This window comes from Coccinella septempunctata, chromosome 4, assembly GCF_907165205.1.
Source record: "Coccinella septempunctata chromosome 4, icCocSept1.1, whole genome shotgun sequence".
NCBI lineage: Eukaryota > Metazoa > Arthropoda > Insecta > Coleoptera > Coccinellidae > Coccinella > Coccinella septempunctata.
Window position 1 is genome coordinate 17,660,922 of NC_058192.1, and position 24,145 is coordinate 17,685,066.

The 24,145-nt window shown below is 34.8% G+C and overlaps 4 protein-coding genes across 4 annotated transcripts in view; 1 reads left to right on the forward strand and 3 right to left on the reverse strand.

Annotated features, from left to right (window-relative positions):
- Nucleotides 1-12,641, reverse strand: part of LOC123312617 (protein timeless) — a 15,563-nt gene extending 2,922 nt beyond the window's left edge. The window contains exons 1-7 of the mRNA XM_044897160.1: nucleotides 12,436-12,641; nucleotides 9,353-9,473; nucleotides 2,309-2,856; nucleotides 1,751-2,134; nucleotides 1,134-1,417; nucleotides 651-1,011; nucleotides 104-396 (exon numbers count right to left, since the gene is read on the reverse strand). Of these exons, the coding sequence (XP_044753095.1) occupies nucleotides 104-396; nucleotides 651-1,011; nucleotides 1,134-1,417; nucleotides 1,751-2,134; nucleotides 2,309-2,856; nucleotides 9,353-9,449 (1,967 nt within the window). The 5' untranslated portion in view covers nucleotides 9,450-9,473; nucleotides 12,436-12,641. The remainder of the gene's footprint in view (nucleotides 1-103; nucleotides 397-650; nucleotides 1,012-1,133; nucleotides 1,418-1,750; nucleotides 2,135-2,308; nucleotides 2,857-9,352; nucleotides 9,474-12,435) is intronic.
- A 1,908-nt stretch (nucleotides 12,642-14,549) lies between these two features.
- LOC123310874 (programmed cell death protein 10) lies at nucleotides 14,550-15,906 on the reverse strand. Its single transcript, XM_044894559.1, has 5 exons — nucleotides 15,678-15,906; nucleotides 15,439-15,616; nucleotides 15,239-15,371; nucleotides 15,020-15,184; nucleotides 14,550-14,865 (listed from the first exon to the last, which is right to left on the reverse strand). Exons 1-5 carry the CDS (start codon nucleotides 15,747-15,749, stop codon nucleotides 14,781-14,783), a joined length of 633 nt encoding a protein of 210 aa, XP_044750494.1. The 5' UTR covers nucleotides 15,750-15,906; the 3' UTR covers nucleotides 14,550-14,780.
- A 125-nt stretch (nucleotides 15,907-16,031) lies between these two features.
- Nucleotides 16,032-17,488, forward strand: LOC123310873 (WD repeat-containing protein 55 homolog). Its single transcript, XM_044894558.1, has 2 exons — nucleotides 16,032-16,838; nucleotides 16,902-17,488. The coding sequence occupies exons 1-2, from the start codon at nucleotides 16,105-16,107 to the stop codon at nucleotides 17,404-17,406; spliced, it is 1,239 nt and encodes a 412-aa protein (XP_044750493.1). The 5' UTR covers nucleotides 16,032-16,104; the 3' UTR covers nucleotides 17,407-17,488.
- LOC123310872 (DNA excision repair protein ERCC-5 homolog) lies at nucleotides 17,414-22,462 on the reverse strand. The gene is made up of 7 exons (XM_044894557.1): nucleotides 22,189-22,462; nucleotides 21,672-21,847; nucleotides 21,203-21,617; nucleotides 20,967-21,144; nucleotides 19,518-20,913; nucleotides 19,244-19,457; nucleotides 17,414-19,184 (listed from the first exon to the last, which is right to left on the reverse strand). The coding sequence occupies exons 1-7, from the start codon at nucleotides 22,274-22,276 to the stop codon at nucleotides 17,512-17,514; spliced, it is 4,140 nt and encodes a 1,379-aa protein (XP_044750492.1). The 5' UTR covers nucleotides 22,277-22,462; the 3' UTR covers nucleotides 17,414-17,511.
- Between the last annotated feature and the right edge of the window lie 1,683 nt (nucleotides 22,463-24,145).

Here is a 24,145-nt window from a genome sequence, read left to right on the forward strand (position 1 = left end):
TCATATTTACTTCAGGCACTCCCAAAATGTCCCAAATCTTATAATAGTCATTGATTTTCTTGTTCTTGCACCTAATTATTGAATTTTTGCAGCGGATACTCACTTTTTGAGATGCTCCATCAAACTTAACTTTGGTTGGACGTACTTTATCTTGGAAACGTTGTCCAAAAATAAGAGATAAATATGATTCGTCAGTATCACATCTTGTAAATACTGTCTGCTTTGTAATTTACTATTATAATGACGCAATAAGAGAAGAAACAGACATCCAATCTCCTGTGTTCCTACAATTTTGCACTGTAAGCTGAAGAGATTATCCTTGTCTTCTTCGTTCAATTGGATTATCTTTTTGTAGGTGTCGACTGCCTGCAGAAACTCTCTAATTGCTGTTACAACCTGTAAGAATGTGCCTCGAGATAGTTTACGCACCTAAAGGTTTTTTCTGAGATTGTGCTGTAGTTTATGTGCAATAGGTTTACGAATAAAAATGTATTTTAAAATGTGGTACGTTTGTTTGGGTTACTTGCTCGTTAAATGGCTCTATTTGCATCTTTCATTATCATTTATCATTCACAAAATAAGAATGTGAAAGAGACGAATATAACCCTTCACATGTATATTTTGGGAATATTTTCCTAAATCCTGCTCACCAAATGTAGCCTCCTCAGGCACGGTTTTAAGTCCACGTAGACAAGCCTCATCTTCAGCTCGAACTCTTCCAGGGCCCAAACTCCTTGGAACACCAGGTACGACAACAAATCGTAAGATAACACTGGAACCAGATGCTCCAGATCTAATTCAAGTTGAGTTGCGAATTTCAAGAAATACGTTACTAGCCAGAAGAAATGCGAGGTGTCTATCTGTATGTGGATGTTCGTCAAAAGCTGAGTGTGGAGATCCTTGACCAGGATGCCGTAACCCTTCAGCAGGAAATCCACTGTGAATTCTTTCAGGACGTTAGAAATGTCTTCATCGGTCGGGAGATGATGCATTAGGCCCTTTACGTTTATACTGAAAATTTTTGAGCATGAATACATCACTTTCTCGGATATAAGGAACCGGAATTTGATAGTTTCGATTAACATATTTGTATGATTATTGATTGAGCAAATCATACATACATACATACTTACATGTTCGTTTTGCTACGCTTAACGAGCTTCTTGCGTCTGAGTTCTTTATTCTCTTGTGCTGTTGTTGTTTTTTTAGCAGAACTGTATCTCGTCTTCTGAAAAGCATGTGGTTTTTGATGTACTGGTTTGTGGCTCGGCTGATCATCATCATTACTTGATGTTGAAAAGATCTCTTGGTTTTCAGCCTGGGTTGCGTATCCACAATCGGATATTTCACTAGTGGAAGATGGACATTCCCGTTTTTTTGAATTGATAGACACGTCAGTGGGAAGAGAAGATAATGACTGAAAAAATATTGATTTCTTTGATCATCAGCTGCTGTCTTTACAGTATAACATTTTATGTCCTATGAATTACAAACTGAGAATTTTGTTTCATCACGAAAAAAATTTAAAGAATATGCATTGGTAGAGAGTTCGCGAGCTCTAACAAGAAGTTATTCTAGAACTCCACACTGCTTTAGCCATCGTAATTTCTGATTGAAACATAACAATAGGACTTTCCACCTTACTGAAGAAAGAATATATATTCCTCGAAATGAACTAAAAAAAACTCGAAAGAGTTTAGAATAATGATTGTGGAAAAAATCGAATAAGTAGGTACTCCTGAGCATTCACCTTATTGGTACTAGATTGGCTGACCATCGACGATATACCACTGCTAGAACTAGCCTCTGTTTCTATGGAGTGAACCCTGTTTATTTCGGACATGGTTTTATTCCTGCTCAGTGCAGTTCTCGTTTCCTTCATTATATTTCGGCCACTATCAGTGAGATCGATACCACCCCCCGTATCGCTGCTATCGGAGTTGGGTTCAGAGGTTGCAAAGGGTGATGAATCGACACTACCTTGAAAGGGCGCAGAGGTGTTGCTCTCATTATCTTCTGAACTTTCGCTCAGTGAAGCTTCCAGCCAGAGATTTAGCAGCTTCTGTAGTGTCCCAACGTGTTGATCTTTGTATAGCATAGCTATTAGTTGCACCATGGTAACGCTCCAGAAGATCTGGAATATACTTTATATTATTGGATATGAATCATTTATTATATGTGTTTCAATTTTATCTTAATTTTGGTGCTTTTGTCAACGAGACATAAATGCAAGTGCAATATTGCAATATTCTGCTGGATCTGGATTAATATTATTCCCGAAACCAATTCAAGAGGAACTTTTTCTCACCTTTTCCGGGCAAGTGATCAAAAAAATAATGATCTTATCCACACTCTGAGTAAATAAATTCCACACTATTTGGTTCTGCAGGGTGGAATGGTTACCAGGAACGCTCATTTCGGGTACATGCAAAATATTCCTCAACAACAACAAACAATTATTAATACTATCGCATTGCTCCAAAGTCAAAGGACTGTCACATTCTATGATCTGTTTGATGTGGTCCAACACAGCCTTGGTACTGCGACTGTCCGAAAATGACTCTTTACTGGCCCTGAGGAGGCTGTTGAGTTCGAAGATGCTATGCTTGCCCACATCGCTACCTCCCATCATCTCCAGAGGCAGCAGATACTCTGTGGGTATGGTCAGGTTGACGAGAAGCTTTATAGTACAGTTGACTATTTGGTTGGAGTTTGTTACGTTCTTGTTCTCTTTAAGGTGAATAAGTAAGGGGATCAGGTCGTTTTGTATGTTTTTGCTGAAGCCAATCGCCCTTCTGAAGGTTCTCAGATTTGCATCTTCGGTACTCAGTTCTTGGTTGATCTCTTCTAATGTGTCTGAAAAACAAATTGGGTGTATTTCTAGAATCACCTTTTGAACCGGAATAAGCGAAAAAAATTTACTATGATGACCGCATAGGTACTTGACCTATTGCTATATTACTATAACCTTTTGAGGTATAGGGAGAATTCAAAAACGAAATATTTCACCCTTTAATAATACTGGGTCATCGAGTGTGATACTTTGAGCTGCATGTAATAACATGCAGCTTGCAGTGGCGGATTTACATATTTGCCGCCAGTAGGCTATTCAAATTTTGCCGCCCTTGCCATAATTATTTAGTTCAAAATATTAATGACAATTTTTGTGTCAGTGAAAATGTAACTTTGGGATTTGCACACGTTGGTCCTAATAACAACTCATAATTATTGTGACCTAGGGAATCGATGTGTCCGAGTTTCCAGACATATTTACAACGCAACGATTATGTTGAGATTTCACAAGAAATAGAACGTTCATGTCTGAATGAAATGAAGTTTAGTCATAGACTTCTAATAAGGTAAAGTAATGGATATATTATTTGATATTAGTCACACAGTGATATACATTCAGTAAACTTGATCATTTTTGTTGGGCACACAGTTCAAAATAGAATAGATAAATTCTATATCAAACGAAAAGAAGAAATTTATTATCATTAAGTATGGCACAGCATATATACATGGTTACATGGTCCATAGGAATAGTTGCAAAAAAATTAAGGGGGTGATTCTTCGTCAGAAAATAGGATGGACCTTTAATATGCAATTTTCTTTTCTGAGTCCTCCTGCTTAGTTACAGCTCGAAAAGCAGTTTTCAATTTTTTTCTTGCGAATCGAAAAACTGACAAGAACGAAATCAAGCAGATATTTTATGCGAGGTAGAAAATCTCGGTGCTGTTCCTCTATGATTGAAAGTGCTAGAAAAAGCTACCCCTAAACATTGTCCCGCAAGAAACTTTTTTCCATATCCGTATTTCAAAATAAAAGATTGATTTTGGATAGCTTGATCCATTCCTAATAAATAACGTCTATTGTAGTTTCTTGGGAAAATTCACGGAAAAAAAAGACCGTAAACAAAGTGCATATCGAATATTTCTGCGTTTGTGCACACAATCATCTTGATGAGTATATGTGACAAAAATCTCAAGATGATTTTTTGAGAATGGATTAAGTTATCCAAAATTAATTTTTTATTATAAGATATGAATATCGAAAAAGTTTCTTGCGAAGCAATGAGCAGAGATGGATTTTTCTACCCCTTTCTATCATAGACGAACAGAACCAAAATTTTTTTGATGCCTTCCCGTCCATATAAAATATCTGCTTGATTTAATACAGGAAAGTTCATTGATTTTCAATAAAAAAAAAAACAAAACTGCTTTTCGGACGCCATCTTCAGGAGGCTGTAACTAAGCAGGGACACAAAAAGAAAAGACCTTCCCTACCATTCATATTATTATATGTATTATCCCATACAGCACATGACGTCCAATGGACGTCCATTTTATATCCAAATGAAGTACAAACGTCCACGGACCTTATATGGAAGTCCAATGGATGTACATTTCTGGACATTTACTGTACGTTCATAAATGGACGTTTTATGGATGTCCATTGTACTTTAAATAAGGGATGTTGGACAAACATCCATATACGTCCCTTATTGAACATCCTCTGGATATACAAATCTGGATCTTAATTGTACAATCAGAAATTGTACGTTAGTGTACGTCCATTCAACGTACAATTTTGGATCAACGTCAATTATCCATGAATGTACATCTTTTGGATGTTCGGATCTGGATACAAATATGTACTTCCAGAAATTGTACTTTTCTGTACGACAACTGGATGTACCATTTTCTTGTATCTATAATTATTCATTTCTCAACATTCGTAGGATGTACATTTCTGGACATTTACTGTACGTTCAAAAATGGACGTTTTATGGATGTCCATTGTACTTTAAATAAGGGATGTTGGACAAACATCCATATACGTCCCTTATTGGGCATCCTCTGGATATACAGATTTGGATCTTAATTGTACTATCAGAAATTGTACGTTAGTGTACGTCCATTCAACGTACAATTTTGGATCAACGTGAATTATCCATGAATGTACATCTTCTGGACGTTCGGATTTGGATATAAATATGTACTCCCAGAAATTTTACTTTTCTGTACGACAACTGGATGTATCATTTTCTAGTATCTATAATTATACATTTCTCAACATTCGTAGGATGTACATTTCTGGACATTTACTGTACGTTCAAAAATGGACGTTTTATGGATGTCCACTGTACTTTAAATAAGGGATGTTGGACATACATCCATATACGTCCCTTATTGGACATCCCTGGATATACAAATCTGGATCTTAATTGTACTATCAGAAATTGGTACGTTAGTGTACGTCCATTCAGCGTACAATTTTGGATCAACGTGAATTATCCATAAATGTACATCTTTTGGATGTTCGGATCTGGATTTAAATATGTACTTCCAGAAATTGTACTTTCCTGTACAACAACTGGATGTATCATTTTCTAGTATCTATAATTATTCATTTCACAACATTCGTAGGATGTACATTTCTGGACATTAACTGTACTTTCAAAAATGGACGTTTTATGGATGTCCATTGTACTTTAAATAAGGGATGTTGGAAATAACAGGAATGTGTATGCAAGGATATACCCTTGTATTGCTGCCATGTCGGTCTCGGCTCTTATTGAGAGTAGGTACATACTGACTGTGTTGAAACCCAGATGTTCCGCCCTCTCATAATTATTCCTTTTTTTACTCTGGAACTTTCGTCCCAAAGACCGAAACATTTATTTTTTGAGTTTCGAGTGACACACAGCGAAATATTGAATCAGAACAGAATATCTAAGAGAAACTCATTAATCTGTAATTAGTGGATTTTGAAGTGGACTCGACATATTTTGTAAATTTGTGAATATTTTGGCTTTAGCTTGTTGAACTTCATTTGAAGTATAGTGTCTAGTTCTAGTTCCAGTGTGTGGTGCATATATTTGATAGTAACGAGGTGAGTCGAAGTTTTTATTCTTGAGGGAAGTGGCAAATTTACGTGTAGATAGAAAAATATAATCTAATGGGTAGAAATGTTGAAGGAATTGAATGTTGAATGCTTGTACGAACCACGACTGTTCATCTCCGTTTCATGGTAATTTGATGATTTCATTAGTTATAATTATATTCATACTATCGTAAAAAATATATTTTTGTCTTTTCACAACCATGAATATCTATTATTTGGTAGGGGGACAACAATATAAGAATATGAAACGGAATTACGAGAAAACATCCAGAAATTCAATTTTCAATAGATATTATCACCATTCTATTATAATTATAGTATGGTGATGTACTGATATATAATATAACAACAGCAAAATTTCAATGAAATAAATTTACAGAAACGGCCATACACTCCAGTAAAGGGGGGACAAGAAGGAGATAGAAGAGGCTATTTCTAAATGGGTTCGAGGAGCCAACGATAGAAAATCATCATAAGTGTTTCCTGTTCAGTGTATATATACCTATATATCTGCTTCTTTGATATTCAGTTTTTTAGAGTTTAGTTTTTTTTTGCTTAGGGGCAGTAGTCCAATGTTCAAATTATACTTACTTGTTATTTATTTTATTTTAATTTTTCACATAAAGATGTGGAACATTTCCAGGCATTTCATTTTTCAAGAATCCCAATTTCCTTATAATTATCAATAAATATATGTATTGATAGGTGGGTTTTTAAAATACCTTTTTCGAATCAAACTTAAAAAATGCTAACCCCAATAAAATGGGCATTTGAGACTCCCAAATAACGTCCACTTATGTACCAATGAATGGTCCAGAAAATGTCCGAACCTCACTGGATTTAACATCCTATGGACGTACATACAGGATGTACAATGGACGAACATACAGGTATGTCCATAGGATGTTAAATCCAGTGAGGTTCGGATGTACAATGGACGTACCTGTATGTTCGTCCATTGTACATCCTGTATGTACGTCCAATGTACATCCTATATGTACGTCCACTGGACATCCTGTATGTACGTCCATTGTATATCTTGTATGTACGTCCAATGTACATCCTGTATGTACGTCCAATGTATATCCTGTATGTACGTCCAATGTACATCCTGTCTGTACATCCATTGTACATCCTATATGTACGTCCATAGGATGTTAAATCCAGTGAGGGTCGGACGTTTTCTGGACCAAACATTGTACATAACTGGACGTACAATGGATGTCCGTCATGTCCATTTTGTACGTCCAATGGACATTCAATGGATATACATGTGCTGTATGGGATATCGCCACAATCCAAATGACGATGACAATAAAATAGGAACGTAAGTCATAAAAGTCTCACCTCGGGTTTCATAAAGCTTGATCAGGGAATCAACGTTTGATTGATCAACAGAAGACGTCAATTTGTTTTCAATCGATAATTCAGTCATGATCATTCATAATATCATTCTCGTATCAAATTATGTTCATACGTCCATTAAATTATTCTCAATTGCTACTTGTTCAATATATTCAGCAATGAAAAAGTTTCAGTGATTTCGTCATACGAAAGTTTGTTTAGTTATGACTTTATACACGAAAGAGCCAAAGCGTTCAGCTTTTCTTGGCTCAATGTGGTTCTTAGGTACCTAACTTTTCACCTTTTTCAAGCAAAAAAAGTCGATTGTGTATACAGGGTGGGCAAAATTCTTTATCTACTGAGGGAAACTCGAGAACTATGGCAGATGAAAGAAAACGGATGACACATTTTCGAGCTCAGAAAAACAAAGAATGGTGAAAACCGACTTCGAGTTATTAGCAAAAATGAAATTTTGACGATTTCGAAAAGTTCTCATAACTTTTTTGTCTTTGAAGTTACAGATCTGAAACTTGAACCTTCTACAGACCCTTTTTTAGGTAGAATCCACTGACGAGCGCCAAATATTTTTTCATTTCGAAACATTAGGTGAACCTTCGTTTTTTTAAATTGAATTTGTAATTTTTGAATTGGAAAAGAAGATTCTGTCAATAGAATCTACTTATAAAAGTGACTAAGGAAGTATGTTTCAGATATGTAACTTGAAACACAAAAAAGCTATGAGAACTTCTCGAATTCGTCAAAACCCCAATTTTTGATTATAACTAAAAATCTAGAAATGATAGGCCGGTTCTCTTTTCAGAATTGGATTGGTCATGAAAAAAGAGCTAGATAATGTGTCATCCGTTTTCTTCTTGCTCTGATAGTTCTCGAGATCTCCTCAGCAGACAACGAATTTTGCTCACCTTGTAAATTGAGGCAATAGAGCCATAGATACGAACTTCTGGACAAACATTTCTTGAATTGTGTTTTCGTAGGAACCGAAGAAACACATCCCAACGATTCAGAATCTAGTTACACCAAAATTTTTCAACCTCACGAAAGTTCATTATAGAGTCCAAAGCGGCCGAAATAAGAGTGGAACAGAAAAATAGTAATGATGCACTACTTGGTCAGTTTTTTTTTATAATTAGGGAAAATCAGATGTAGATAGATATTAAAATATCTATGAAATACAAGTATTTCAGTTTCTATAATTAGTGCAAGCAAAATTGTCCCAAAATTTGCCGCCCCCTGAAATCTGCCGCCCTAGGCTGCAGCCTACTTAGCCTCTATGGTAAATCCGCCACTGGCAGCTTGGGCTAGTAGTAAGCCCAACTTGTTAATCATAGTTGAACCATTAGATGGTACGGTAGCAGAAGATCTGTATCCTAAGTGTCAGATTAATAACTCACTGAAATTACCTATTACAATTTCCATTTAATGTTAAAAAAATTCAAAGACAGAAATAACACCAAGTGCTTGTGTGACTTAACTAGATCGGCAGAATCAGTTTCGAAATACTTCAAAATCATATTTTACAGTGTATAAACTTTGAACCCTTTGTTTTAGCCAGAAATGTGTCTATATATGAATGAAAGGTTTCTTTTTTTTCTTTTCTATTCAGATTTGAAATGGTTGAATTACCTCTCTATTACCCTGAATTTACATTTGTATTATTATTATTATTATTATTATTTAATATTGATAAGAGAAGAGGCAGGAGCCTATACATCTCAAATACATACAGATAAAAAAAAACACACTGACAGCGCTAGACGTACAAGAGTTCAAAAAGAATTATAACGATACAACCAAAAAGAAAAGGCAAGAAAAAAGAAAATGAGAATTACGATACAGTCAAGTGCCGATCAAGATGGTTTTTGAAAGCGTTCACTGACGGGGCGCATACCATGTATATTGTATAAGATTTTATAATGATTTCGAAATTATTCCTTTTCCATTATAGGTATATTTAGCGCAATTACCACTGCAAGTGTGCTTTTATTACACACTTTTTGACAACAATGTTTTATGGGTGACTGAGTTGAGCTTACTGGAGTTCTCATGAAAAAAAAATAACAATAATTATCTTTTATCTTACCTAGACAGTCGGAGTTCACAGTCATTACATCTCCATTTCGTCTAACTAAAGACGCGAAGGTATTGTAAATTTGTAAATTTCCATTCACCCAAGTCATTGCTGGGTTTGAAATAAAACGACACTGAAAAAAAAATTATTGAAATCAATTCGCCTATTAGAAAAAATTGGTCATTTATATCTATCAGTATCTCCGATTTAATCCGGAGATACTGGACATAAAATGATACGACTTCGCAAAATACAATTCTAACGAAGATAGAATAATATATAATAGATAATCCCTCGATTAAAAATGAGAAGATGTACCTAATATATGAAATCCATCTGTTTGTGTGAGAAAGCATAAGGTTTCCGAAAGCTTTATACCCCGTCAGTTTTACCAAATTATTCGCTTTCATCTGCTGGAAAAATCAATTTACCTGCCTTAATGGGAAAATCATAAAGGACGGTTACGCTTACGCACGTTCCGAAACACGTGAAATTTTTCCCAATGGACTCCGTTCGTTGGAAAATGTTTTTCATCACAATAATCAATCTCATTCCCATCTCATCCACCCCTACTACTCAGTGGCGGTAACGAAAGGGATATTGTACATTCGGGTGCATTTATTCGAATATTGGCTGGTAGGTACGCATTTCGTGTTTTTCTTGAGTTTTGATTACATTTATCTCACCCATTTCATCCAGGATCAGTGGGAGATGTGTAAACTTTTTTCATTAATTCAGGCTTCTTTATGAGCCGAAGCCTCTTATTGGTTCAATTCAACTTTATTCTGTACTCATTTAACGTTAATATCAGGACGAGATTCTTGTTAAAGAAAAAACCTACTTGCTATCTACAAACTTTTCGATAAAAGCTACTAGTTGAGGGTGCTAAGAACGACTATTCTTGAGACAAAAAGGTCCAATGGCGTAATTGAGTTCAATTTCCCTCTGGCAAATTTTAACGAAATGATCAAAAAATATTGGATTTTGGGGGTTATGATGATAGAGGCGCCATTTTAAGATTTAAAACATAATATGAATCCCGTCCTAAAATATATTAACATTTAATCCTGATATCCTTACTAAACCTATATCCCATTTCCATTTAAAAGATGGACCGCACTGGTCCATCAGCATCTTTATGTGTTATCGACAGATCTGCTGTTATTTGTGTCAACCTCATAGCATTGATGAGAATCAATTACGCAACAAGGAATATCCTGATTATAAACCTAACAATAGATAATCCCTCCGGAAAATGAGAGAGTTTTGCGCGCTAATTTTGAATCTCGCACATTTATTTTCGTTAGATACCTATTTAATCCGTTTCCCAATGGAAAACACAAGATCTTGTTATAAAATGAAACGTTTAAATTACTAAGTAGCAGGTGAATCCTACAGTGAAGTGTTTTTTCAGAAACATTGGTAAGATATGGGACAATTATGATGAGGGATGTAAAAACAGAGAAAGAAATGTTTATAAGCACTGTCTCTGAATAAGGAAAAGTGGGAAGGGTCTGTTGAGAAAATGGAAAATAGCTGTAAGATTGATCAAAAACTATATCCTACAGAACTTATAGAGCAAATTACCTAGTAAGCCCATTAATTCGTTTTTCGTCTTTCAGGACAAATTCGCCTATAATGACGGATTCCCATTTATTGACAAATCTATCTTGCAGATAGATGCAGATTGCAGATGGATACACCTTATAAGTTAGATAAGTATTGTAGTTATACCCTAACGATCACAGTATTTTTTCCGATTATTCAATTGACAATAAACAACAACAAGTTGTTGTCTCTGGCAAACATAAAGCTACTCTACCTCGCATATACCAATGTTATAAAATGTTTGAATTTCTCGAGTGTCAATAACAACACCTCTGCAATACTCTGCATACCTACGTTCGGATTGTTGAAGTAGCCTTGGCCGATTTCGCCCAAAACTGCGGTAACAGCAGCCGGCGGGGTGTCTGTGGGGGTGGCTGATGCAAATCATCAGTGTCAATGTCAAAATCATTTTTTTTGCAGAATTGAAAAGAAATTGAGGTTTATTGGATTATACAATGCCTGGGTTACTATATCGATAGATAAATTACTCTGTTGCTGTGGATTAAAATTGATTCAAAAATATTCAAATTTCAAGTCCTATTTGATGGTGACTGGTAGCAAGAAATGAGGTCGATATGAGTGTTCTGCGATAAACTGTATTGATGCGCATGTCAATATAAATATAAGAGGAGAACATTGGATGGGTACTATTTTTTCTAATCCACCGGTCCATATGAGCAATAGATACCATCATAATCAGAACGAAAAGTCAGTATCAGCTATCAGTAGATAGCCCTCCATGGCCATAAGTAAAACTCTCTTTTGTTTTGTTGTTCGGGTTTCTCCGAACCATCCCCTTTACGGTTATTGAAAAACAATAACTCAAATCTTTTCTGATAAAGACTGATTGAAAACCTATCAAACGACTTTCAATTAAACCAAGAATGGTTACTCTTAATGATAACCTCATTCATCTTCAAAACTAAATTACGGCTTAAAATCGATTTAGTTAAGAGCTGCCAACCATCGTATGGCCCTTTCAGTGTACTGATAAAGGTTTTCCATTCTCTAATTAAGAAAGTATGTATTATCCTTTAGCCATTATCGATGTTTCTCGACTGGTTTAGAAGGGATATACAGCATTTATAGAAAGTTTATAGAGAACCAACGGCGAGTGTCAAAAAACTCCATATCAAAGATATAGACACACCGCATTCATAGAAAGTAGGTAGAGAACAAGTTGCGCGTTTCGAGAAAGTTCAGGAACATCAGAGTTTTTTTAACTCTTCATGATTTAACTTGTATCTATTTATTCAAAACCAATTGAATAATGAGCAGTAACAATAAATTATGTGTAGATTTATATGGGACTTAATTGTACTTACCTACCATATGGATATAGTGTATACACAGAATATACCTTAAAAATTACCTTTTTTTTATCAGAAAACAAAAAGAGCAGTTCTGATTCCTCTTGAATGATTCGCTAATGTATTATTGAATATATCCCCATAGTAGAACACTAAAATTAAAATAAAAACACTCACCAGATATTCAATATGTTAGTCAAAGCAAAAGATTATGAAAATTAGCGAGTTTAACATGAAGCACATAGCTTGCACATTCAAATTCCAAAAACTATAGTTGAAGAAATTAATTTTCGCAAAGCATCATGTGCTGCCCAAGCCGCGCTTAACTCTAATGGGATTTAGTTAGTGCGTCAAGTATTGGGGCGTTTTGAGGATTCACGTGTTTTACAAACGTGACCTTCTACGCCTACGTCAGAAAACTTTTATCTTACATCTCTAGAAAAGACGAGGCAAATCGAGAAGGGGTGGCTCAAGACCAGCGCACTGAAATACTTATGAAGGCTCGGCGCTCATTAAGTACATCAATTAATCCAACATATTCTTATATCTTAAAAATATTTGCTGATTAAGAGAATGATATTTTTCCAACAATCCATTTTTTTTTTTCTGTATCATACCACCCCAAAACTTAATTGTTTCGAATAAGTATATCATTAAAATCCTCTTGAAAATGAACCTTATATAAAACTCCCTACAGCATTCCAGTTAAGCAGACCAACAAAAACAATGTGATGCTTGGCAACTTGGACCGACCAGTATAAAACGCAAGAAAATTGAGTTTGTCCAACTTCCATAGCTTCAAGACTACTGTTAGGGAAAGAATACTCAGACTAAATAGATAGGAAACTAAATATGTCATTGGGATCAAAAACAGATGTTTTTCGACAATGGGACAGATATGAAGGTATATACCTTCATCTATTCGCTATGGCCTACAGATCTTACAGGAGAGATACCTGTATTATGTTCGGTCGAGAAATAAAGGTTGTCTTGTGACCTGGAGTTTGGATGTGAGCCCGGAATGAAAATAGCTGGTGAGGACAACGTGTGCAGCTTGAATGGTAGGCTACTCTACATTAATGAGAAAGTACGACAAAACCTCCAAATAGCGAATGACCGAATGAAGACTCGATATGACAGCAAAGCTGGCTATGCAACCTCCAGAGAGGAAGAGAGGATTATCACCTAAGTTACAGAATGACTGGAAAGGACCATACAAGGTATCCAAAAACTAACCAGAGGAGAGAAACGAGTTGTCCATATAAATCTTTTGGCGAAATAATACGAGGCGGACTACGACGAACATAACGAAGCCCTTCTGAGAAGGACGACCACCCAGAAAGTAAAGCATGATGAGATGAGTTTCGACCAATTCATGGAAAACAATTAAGGAACTAGGAGAGCAAGATTCAGAGTTACCTTTGAGCTGCCGCTTGAAAACATCGGGAACATCGCTACGGCCCCCGGATAGTCTGGAATACTCTCGAACCGGAGCGTATCGATATAAAAGATACGCACGGTGGACCCCAGGGCAGTTAGAGTTCTGAATAAAGCCTATATAGTGACAGGGAAATCCAAAGAGTTACTAAGTGCAAGGTACTGAAAGTAAATTAGTGAGTATGTAAATGAATTAGAGTAAAGGTCTTGTACACAAATTAGTGAAGAAAGTTACAATAGTAATGGGGGGGAAATAAACTAGATGTCATAAAATGTCATCGAATGAGGATCTGTAAAGTCGGAATCATGATTTACTTTTACTTTTAGGCAGACCGGCTATCGCGAAGTTGAGCTTAGCTGCACAACTTCGAAAACCGAAATAAAGATTTTTAATGGATGGCCGGCCACCGAATGCAAAGCAGAGCGAGCTGAGAGTAACATAGCTTGTCACTGCTTTCATTCGACAGGTTTTCGGTTTTCTATATCAAAGCGCCGCTTTACCTGCTACAATAACTAAAAATATGAAAAATTGCATTGATGCAATTCAACTCGATAGAATAAACTTATTTTTATTATTATATTGTTTTACCACTGAGTACCTGTTAATTGTTGTTGAATAATCTAAAGTTTTACATAGTTTATGGAATTCATATTTTTGGTTAGAAAACATTCTCAGCTAGACTTATTATCAAAGAGGAACTCTTCCTCTTTGTTCCTCTTTGTTATTATTATCAAGTCTATGCTTATTAAAGCATAGACTTTTTACCTCTTTTAATATGTCTATGATAATAAGTCTATGGCAGTCACTCACCCCATATTCACCCAGGTAATTTTTTTTTAAATTATATACAAAGTAACTTCAAAATATGTATTACTGATTATCATATGTTGTGTACAACAATATATCTTCATTTTAAATAATATACAAATATCTTTTTAAATCTAGTTAAATATTATCATAACATTGTCATTTTGTATAATCCTCCTAGACTTTGTGTATGACCTAACCTTAACCATATACTTCAACAAATCAGACGTAACATACAATACTAAATTAGAAGAATATTGAACCAGTTGGCACCAAACTATTCACATTTGCTCTTAACCGTCGCTATTATCATGTTTGTTTGATGAATCAAATAAAGGGCACTAACAAATACTGCATTGGCACTGAAAAAATTAAAGAGCAGTATAAATATCTGTTTATACAAACGATACATTGAGTTTAGATTGATAAATGAACTATTTCCTTCTAGTGATGAAGAAAATATTAAATTTACCCTTCTTGGATAATTCAAATAAAATTCAATTCATTTCTACTCACTGTCCTTCTTTGAAATACTCCTTTAAAGTGTTACTGAACCTTTTAGAAAATTTGACAAATTCCCTTTTCCTTTGCTCTAAAGCTTGTTTACCAGTACTTCCAGGAATGAAACCACTTATTTCATTCACAGCATCCAATAGTTTCTTAATGGCACTAGCAATTTCCCTACAAAAATATGCACATAGTTGCTGAATATTTTAATTGATTTGAAAAACTAACTTAATTGTTTCCAGGAACGTTTTTCTATCAGTTATTTCATCCGGTATCCTGCTCAATATTCTTTTTAGGGAAGCAGACTTCTTATTGAGTTCTTGAAAAGCATCTTCTGATCTACTCAGTCTGTATTCCACAACTGAAATATTTTGAAAGGATAAAGGAATAAAGTTCATTTTATAACATAGAAAAAAAGAAGCATTTACCATCAGTTTCTGAAACTCCTCCTTGTAGTCTCAAAATGCTCTCATTCATATTAACTGCAATATCTCCCTTTTTCATGATACCAACAACCAGATCATATGTAATACCAGGATATGAAGCTTCTGCTTTAGTAAGAGCTGATCGCAAAGTTTGAGAGGCTGATACATCCTGTTTTTCTAACTGAAGAAGAATTTATTATTGTGAATTGTGAATATTCATTATTAAATATGGAGAAGAATACCTGAGAAAGAATAGGGCGTATCAAAACAGGAAAAATCAGCGATGTAGCAGGAGTTTCATCGCCCATTGTCATATTTCCAAAAGGAATGATAATGAATGATATTCGTTTCCAGCACTTATGGAGATAAAATTGAATGTAATTATCGTAGACGGAAAAGTATAATTGATCAAAAATTATTCCTTAAAATTGAACCAAATACATCAATATTTTTCATATTGTGACATAGTGACATGATCGATTACCTGACGAGAAAACAATATAGTCGTTATAACTATTGTGGTGTTTCCATATTTGAACTAAAAGAGAAGAAGAACCATCCACGATCTATGTTTCAAAAGTAGTTCTAATCCATGGAGTGTCAGTGTAGTATTCTAACCTAAAATAAAAACAAAACACGTTACTCTCTTCCGCACGAAGGAATTTTTAAATGTGTCCTAGCCAAAAAATGAACCAAATAGTTATGGAAGAATCACAAGATTCAGATAGTAGTGATAGTAGTATCAGCATAAGCGATTCAGATGAAGAAGATAATGAGGTCAATATGGTAAGCGATAGTGACGACAATAAAGCAAATAAAAGTACTGAAGAAAATCCTGAAAGCGAGGAAGAGGATGAAGTTATCAAGGCTATGAGACTGGCATCTAAGAAGAAAAGTAATCATCCACCACCAATCAAAATGGAAGAAGATATTTCCACCCTATCTTTTCACCCTCATGAAGAAATAATAGCTATAGCAGATGTATCTGGAGATGTTCACCTTTATAAATATTCACTTGAAACAAATGCTTGCTTAAGTACTCTTGAACTTCACACAACATCTTGCAGAGACGTTGACTTTAGTCATGATGGAAATGTAATGTTTTCTGTTGGTTCTGATAAATCCATTATGATGAGTGACATGGAGACACAAAAATTAATAAAATTTTATGAAGATGCCCATGAACATCCCATAAACTGCATTTCTGTAGTAGGCGAGCATCTTTATAGTACAGGAGATGATGAGGGAAATGTTAGATTGTGGGATCCAAGAGTTGATACTCAAATTTATAAAGCTAGGAAGAATGAGGACTATATAAGTGAGATGATAACAAATGAGGAAGAACAATATTTATTATGTACTAGTGGAGATGGGTCATTGACAACTTTTGATTTGAGAAAGAGGTGGGTCTAAGAAATTCTTCGATATTTTCGGATTCATCAATATATGCCATTGTTTTGTTACAGAAATTTCTTAATGCAATCAGAAGAATACCAAGAAGACTTGACTTGTATTGGATTATTTCGCCATGAAACTAAAGTATTAGTTGGAACAAATAAAGGAAAGCTACTACTTTTCAACTGGAATCAATTTGGTCTTCATAGTGATATTTTCCCTGGACCCAAAACTCCTATAAACTCATTGGTTCCTATTACTGAAAATATTGTGGTAACAGCTTGTGATGATGGTGTTTTAAGAGCAACACATTTGTTTCCTCACAGACATCTTGGAATTGTTGGCCAACATGAAAATAGCTCAGTTGAAAAAGTGGATATCTGTAATAACGGAACATTTGTAGCTTCATTTAGCCCAGAAAATGATGTACGATTTTGGAACATAGAGTATTTTGAAGATTTTGATAAAGTTGATAGAAAACATAAAAAGCATAATTCAAAAAAAGAAATGAAAAATAATTTACCATCCTCGAAGTATGGAAATGCATCAGATTTCTTCAGCGGACTAATAGAATGAAAATACATCAGTTTACAAATATTTTTTATTTGGTTAAAAAAGTTATGTAATATATGGCAATAAAAAAACTATCACAGACAAATTCAATGTTAATACTCAAAATAATCATAAATCACTATCGCTACTACTCTCAGACAAATCTGCATCTTCTTTTGGAGGTCTTGATTTGTGTGCAGCACCTTTTTTGGTAGATGGGTCTATTTTTGATTTTCTAAAAACTTCAATTGCTCTCAGCCGGTTATTAACCAAGTTCTTTTGTGCTCTTTCCTTCTGGGGGATTATTTCTTTTCTGTGTATTTTTCTCTCTATCAGTTTTTTCTTATTTAATTCTTTTTCAATAATTTTTTCTGCTTCAGCTTTTATATCTTCAACTCGTTTTATAGAAAAGTCCTCTGTTTCTTTTAAAACTTTTAACTCTTCATCTATATTATCAGCAGGTTTGAGGGTTTTTGATTTGACTTTTCTTTTAGGTCGCATCTTTTCTTCAAGTGTTACAACATTCTTTCCCTCTAATTTTCTGGCAATTCGCTTTAGTTTCATTATATTGCTTTCTTTTCTAGATGTGGTAGCAGCTTCCAAATCCTCTACTGAACCTTTTTGTTCATTCTTCTCCAACTTCTTCGTTATTTTTCTATTAATAGATGTTGATCCTTGTTCTTCATTTGATTCTGGATTTTTAACTTTCTCAATCTTTTCTGCAATTTTTTTAACTCTAGCAATTTTAGTAGCATTTTTGGAGGTGCTTGGTTCCTGATTACTCAATACTTTTATGAGCAGGTTCATCTCCTCATTTTCAAGTATAGAAATGGAATTTTTCTCATCCTTGGATCCAACACTTGCTTTCACTTCTGGAGAGATTTTTTCCTCAGTCTTTTCATCAAATTTGTTCTCGTTAGATTCGATACCATCTTTGTTTTCCAATGCATTACCTGCTTCAGTTTGACCTAAGAGTTTCGAGGGTTTAACAACTTTTTTCTTCCTTCCTTTTCTAGATTTATTTGTTTCATTTTCCTTTTCAACAGTTTCCAGTAGTGCTTCAATTTGATCAATTTCAATAAATTCATCATCTGACAAGATTCCTTTTGTACTTTCGTTCTTTTTTGCCTTCCTTTTAACAGAGGTAGTTTTTTTCTTGTCTTTATCACAATCAGATTTCTTTCTTTTTTTCACATTTTTCAATTCCTCTGAATCATCACTGTCTTCAATATCCTTTGGATCTTGCCCAATCCTTTTCACAGCTGATCTCACTCTTTCACTCATGAGTTTCTGAGCTTCTTCAGCGTTCAAGTCATGTTTAATTTTGAAGTAATTGAGAAGCGTACTTTGATACTTGCTTTCTTTCATCCGTTTTATAACAGGTTTGAGTATTTCTTCTGTTTTGATTTTACTCCATCCGAACTTGGACCTACCAAAATCAATCAAGGCGACAATATCTGGTTTCGACCAAGTGAATTGCTCTTCACTTTGATCTACTGTGGGATTCAGGTAGGCTTGAACAACTTGCATGCTCGGAAAACCTTCGGTAAAGGTTACATTTTTCAATTTATTTCTCAAGGAATTTTTGGTCCTGGCTACTGATTTTCCTCCCATAAACCATGATTTGAATTCGTTCAGTCCCATGAGTAGTTGGTTGTGGGATAGGGTGAAACTTGAGGTACTGCTTGGGGGAAAATTTGCTAAGATCTCCATAGCAGTAACAGGGCCAACACCTTGTAAACCAGTTGTATAATCACTGCCCACCAATAGAGCAAGCAAAATCATTTGTTCCCTTGTTAGTTCTGTGATTGATAAAATATTAAATAGTTTTTTTGAAAAACGGAATTTCATTTGTACTTACTGAAATGATGTTTAATATCTTCCGCCCTATATTCTAAAACATGTTTGCTCTGATTGAAAAAATTCTTATATACTGTTTTGCCACCAAAGAGCCATATATCACTATCATCAGTTATAGTTCCATCAGTTAAAGAAGCAGATTCCAAAAATGCGCACTGGGCTTCAGCTTCCATTGGTGCCACAACATAGGGCAAGCCGAATAGTTCCAATAAATCCTAAAAAAAAAAAACAAATTGAATTTTGTTACTCCTTTACTACAATTTCTTCATATTTACTTGAGCTTCTTGGTACATCTGATCAGTAATATTAGTACCTAATCGTTCCCGTAGGCCTTGCTCATTTCTTAATTCTAGCTCTTCTTTATTTAAATCATCTCGAAGCGTTTTCAGATCATTCTCTGTTAATTTTAATTTATCTGCTGACTTTGGTACCTGCCAATCTTCCACCTGATGTTTTTCGCCACTTTCTTTACTTTTTATTTCTTCAACTTTATTCATTAAATCTTCTAGAAGATCATCTTTTTGTTTTGGCTCTTCTTGTTCATCTTTATTTACTAGTTTTTTATTGTCTTCCTCTTTACCTACTACCTTTTCTTCATTTGCAATTGTTTCAGTTGACTTCTCTAATATTGTTTCTTCTTTTTGGAATTCATTTTTTTCATTTTTTGGAATGAAGATATCAGCAAATAAATCATCCTCTTCAATGAACTCCTTTGCTTCAATTTTGATTTCCATCATATTTTTTTCTTCAGGGACTAATGAGAGTTCTTCAACTTCTTCAAAATCATTCTCGGATTCTTCACTTCCTGAAGTAAATCCTGCTGAAATATCTACTTTGGCTATTTTGTCCTCTGTTGAGTTTATATTTTCCTCTATCATTTCCTTTTTTTCAGTTTCTATGCAATTCACTTTTGGTGAAATGGTTTCATTTTCTGTCACATCAGTTTCTTCATTTCTAGTTGGATTACTTATTTCCATATCTTTTTTGTCACCAGAAATAACATTTAGTTTGAATCCTCCTTTGATGCTCTCGCTTTCACAACTTATATTACTGTCTCTGAGTTCTTGGGAATGAGAGGAATTATCCCTTTCTGCTAATACCTCTGAACACTCGTTAATGTGTGTCAGTTTTATTTTCTTTGAATTTGATTCTTCAGATTTTTCCACAAGTACTTCATCCGATTTCGACCTTCTGTTTATTTCACTTTTTTTTGTTTCATCTTCTAATATAGAAACTAGTTTCCTTTTCTTTGGCTGGTTTTTCTCATTACTGGCAATGATCTTTGCTATCTCATTTGGAGTAAGGCCACTATATTCCATCATATAATTTTGGGCTGAAGTCAACTTTGAATTTTTTGTTATATGGCTTGATTCTTCTGCAGAACTTGATTCAAAATCTTCATCTTCAAAATTTTCTAGAAAAGAAAAATCTGACAACTTTTTTTTGTTGACGTAACCTGACCCTGATGGTTGTTCTTGTAGAGATAAAGCAATAGCTTTCTGTATATCTGATTCCAATTCTAAGTCAGCTTTACTTGCTTTTATGTTTTCATCTTCTTCTACTTTCAAGTCATTTTCCTCACATTCTTCCTTTATTGCTTTCATTTTCTTTTTTTCTTCTTCTCGTCTGGCTTTTTCTAGGGCTTGTTTAACATCTCTTATATATAGGTATCTGTTAAAAAATAGTTTGTAAAACATTACTTTCAGCAACTGGAATATCTTCACCTTGTGTTCTCATCCGAAGCAATTCTGTTTCCCATTATATTCTTTGAAATTACTCCTTGATCCTTAAGGATTTCTTCTAATTCCGCTAAGGAGAGGGAATGGCCGCCCATCTCTTTTTCTGCCTCTTCTAAAGCCAATTGTACTTCTTGCCTTTTAAGAAGCCTTTGCATTTGGAAACCTTAAATTGATCAAAATAATTTCAAATGAAATCACAACTTTATGTGATATTATTTTACCTGAAAAATCATCACTTTGTGTAGGTAGTTCATGCAGTCTACCCCAAGAAGATTGTTTTCTGGTCTCTTTCAATTCAGTGAGGATTTCATGTCTAACATCAGCAGGAAGGCTTTTGAAATGTTCAGATCTAGTATCAATATTGTGTAAGTTCCAGTGTTTAGTCGGACTACCATTATCTGATTCACTTGAGTCTTCTTCGTCGCTTTTTTCAGATTTTTCTTCAGCTTTGGGCAATTTGAACAAGTCATCACCTGTTTTTTCTTGTTTAGACGAGGATACTGAAGCCAACTCATTTTTGGCTTTTTCTCCTAATACTTTACTCACAGCTGAATGTTTAATCAAAGTATCGAGAAGCTGCTTTTGTATTTTGTCTGCTTCAGAGATATTTTTGTGCTTCAGTTTGTTTCGCTTAGCCTGAAATTGTTAAATGATAATTTTCTGAATGAACAAATTTCTTACTTAGCTCACAATAGTTTCTCGTTTAAGAACTGGTACACCTCCATCAAAAACAAAAATAGGTTTTATTTTGAAATATAATAATTTGCACACTCTGTGAAAAATTCCCAGTAAATGGTCATTGAGTGCAGGTGCACCTTTTGCATCCTGAAATCCTTTTATTGCCTGATGCAACCATATCGAAACATCTAGTTTTTGTAAGAAAATTATCACTCTCAATCTTTGTCATTCGTTAAGCCTTATTGAACAACTAATAAAATTTCCCAAATTACACAAGGTTCTGAAGATTGAACTTAACGCCTTATCAGCTGAGAATGTCAATATCAATTCCCGACGTGAATTTAATATTCAAATATAAAATTTGTTCTGGAAAGATACCCTAAGACTTTGGGGTTATTTTAGCATAACCTGAAAACATGAGGGACTATTTATACTGATATTTGAATGTTTAAGAAGTTATTAAAGGGTAATGAACCTCTAACCACTAAGTAGATTAACTGAAACCTGGTATCTAAATCAAAAAGGATACCGACAGCCAATATTTTGTTTTCTAGGGATTCCACAGGTACAGGTTTACCGGAAGGCTCAATGAGTCTCCATAAACCGTGAACTCCCATTGTTCCTACACGAGGACAGGTAATGATAATTGAAGAGGAGGCGCGAAATATCTTAAATCAAAGCAGAAAATTCCCACGATCTGTAGACGACGCTCTGAAAATGAGTCTTGTCTTTGGTTGTGTAAAGTGGGGACTGGGGAGCAAATTTGACGGTTCCGACCTTGGATAAAGCAGTCCATACACAACCAGATATCCACCACATCCATAAAAACCACCTTTAGATACATTTCTAGGCTTTAAATACTTTTGTCTTTTTGGAGTAAGTAAAGCGAAGGCGTAAGTCAGAGAATGTTTTTATCCTTTTCGTTCTCTCCAATGCAATTGTCTCGTTTTTTGTAATAATAATCATTTATAGTTACATGTGTACCCCATCTGAGATGGGAGTTATCATGTCGGTGTATGGTAACCTCTAAATCGATCCCATGGTATGATGTTTCCGCCACATGAAAGATTCAAAATGGGAAGAAGTACTGTGGGAACCGTAGAAAATTTATTATAATAATACATTACATTCCTTCAACCTGCTAGATGGATAGTTTGGAAGATTTATAACTGGATTATAATTTTGTTCGATTTCATGGAGAACGAAAATGGTGAAGTATTAGTAAGGAGTAATGAGTATTTGACCATAACAATCTACGAAAGGGCATGACCCCTTGATGGTTTCACTCGACAAAAATTTCTAGATTCGAAAACTCAAATTTTTCCTACATAGTATTCCGAAATTCCCTTTTTTTTTAGAAAAAAATGCAATTTTACTCATTGGTTCATCCTATCCGAAATTTTATTTTCTTTTTATGCGATTTTTTGAATGGCATCTGCCTCTGCCTCCATTTTAGGTCTTCATTTTTAGTAACGCTGCATAAATCAAAAAGTTTTCTATTGTATCGCAAAGCTGAGAAAAAAATTTAATTAAATCCAAAAGATGCAATTATTATTATCTATAAGGCAAGGGGAGATTTTAACCTCCGATAATTATTACAGTGAGCGGTTCAAAAAATTTATCCAGTATTATCAAAATTGTCGAATTGTTCTATCCTTTGAAAGGATCTATGAAGGGTGTGATAATTTGGTGGAAATTCATATGGCAAAATCATTATTTTTGGCCGAGGAATCCGCTCAAAAAGTAAAGAAAAATATTGGAGATAAAAAGAACGGAAAATGCTTTATATCAAGGAATTTTGATTGAATGTTCAAAAATTGTGTGCTGTTGGAAAACGAACAAAAACTGGTGGCCTACCGACCTATTTTTGAAGGTTGAAAATTATAGGAAAAATCAAAAAACAACCATATTTACGAAAATCCTGGAGACTAATGTCAAAAAAACCGGAGATATGATATGTATGTTTTTCTCGAGTTATAGCTTTTCTGTTTTTTTAGGCTCATATGATAGAGTGAAAGAACCAAGACTTAATAAGAAATAATATTTATATATACCCATATATGGAAGATATTTTGAAAATAAAAAGACCATAAGAAGTAATGGAAAATATTGCGATTTAAGATACATAAAACCAATAGCTCAGAGCTCGAAAGTTAATCGATCGAGATATCAGAAGTCCCAACTTCAAATGTTATCAGACAAAACTCAATAGAAATCACGAAACTGACGGCAAAAATCGTACAGTCATCAGGAGCTCCCTCAGATGGGGTGCTATCACGTCAATTTTCAATTGTTTCACTGGGGAACCCTCCCGGTCGGTCTAGAAACGTCACACGGCAAGGTGATCCCCCCTGTCGCGTGCTCGTGATAGAGAAAGAAGGAAACAAAACAAACTATCGTGGCCGCGCCACCCACTCTTTCCCACACGGTATTTTCCCACGGCCTGACCTACCCCGCGTCGCGGGGAGAGGGGCTAGCGATAATCA

Coding starts and splice junctions, on each gene's coding strand:
- LOC123310874 (XM_044894559.1), bottom strand. CDS start 15,749: ATGACAATGGGCGATGAAACTCCTGCTACATCGCTGATTTTTCCTGTT. Junction 15,185..15,238: donor ACGTTCCTGGAAACAATTAA/GTTAGTTTTTCA, acceptor ATATTTTTGTAG/GGAAATTGCTAGTGCCATTA. Junction 14,866..15,019: donor GAGTATTTCAAAGAAGGACA/GTGAGTAGAAAT, acceptor TAATTTTTTCAG/TGCCAATGCAGTATTTGTTA.
- LOC123310873 (XM_044894558.1), top strand. CDS start 16,105: ATGTGTCCTAGCCAAAAAATGAACCAAATAGTTATGGAAGAATCACAA. Junction 16,839..16,901: donor ACTTTTGATTTGAGAAAGAG/GTGGGTCTAAGA, acceptor GTTTTGTTACAG/AAATTTCTTAATGCAATCAG.
- LOC123310872 (XM_044894557.1), bottom strand. CDS start 22,276: ATGGGAGTTCACGGTTTATGGAGACTCATTGAGCCTTCCGGTAAACCT. Junction 21,618..21,671: donor TTCTTAAACGAGAAACTATT/GTGAGCTAAGTA, acceptor TAACAATTTCAG/GCTAAGCGAAACAAACTGAA. Junction 19,185..19,243: donor AGATATTAAACATCATTTCA/GTAAGTACAAAT, acceptor TATCAATCACAG/AACTAACAAGGGAACAAATG.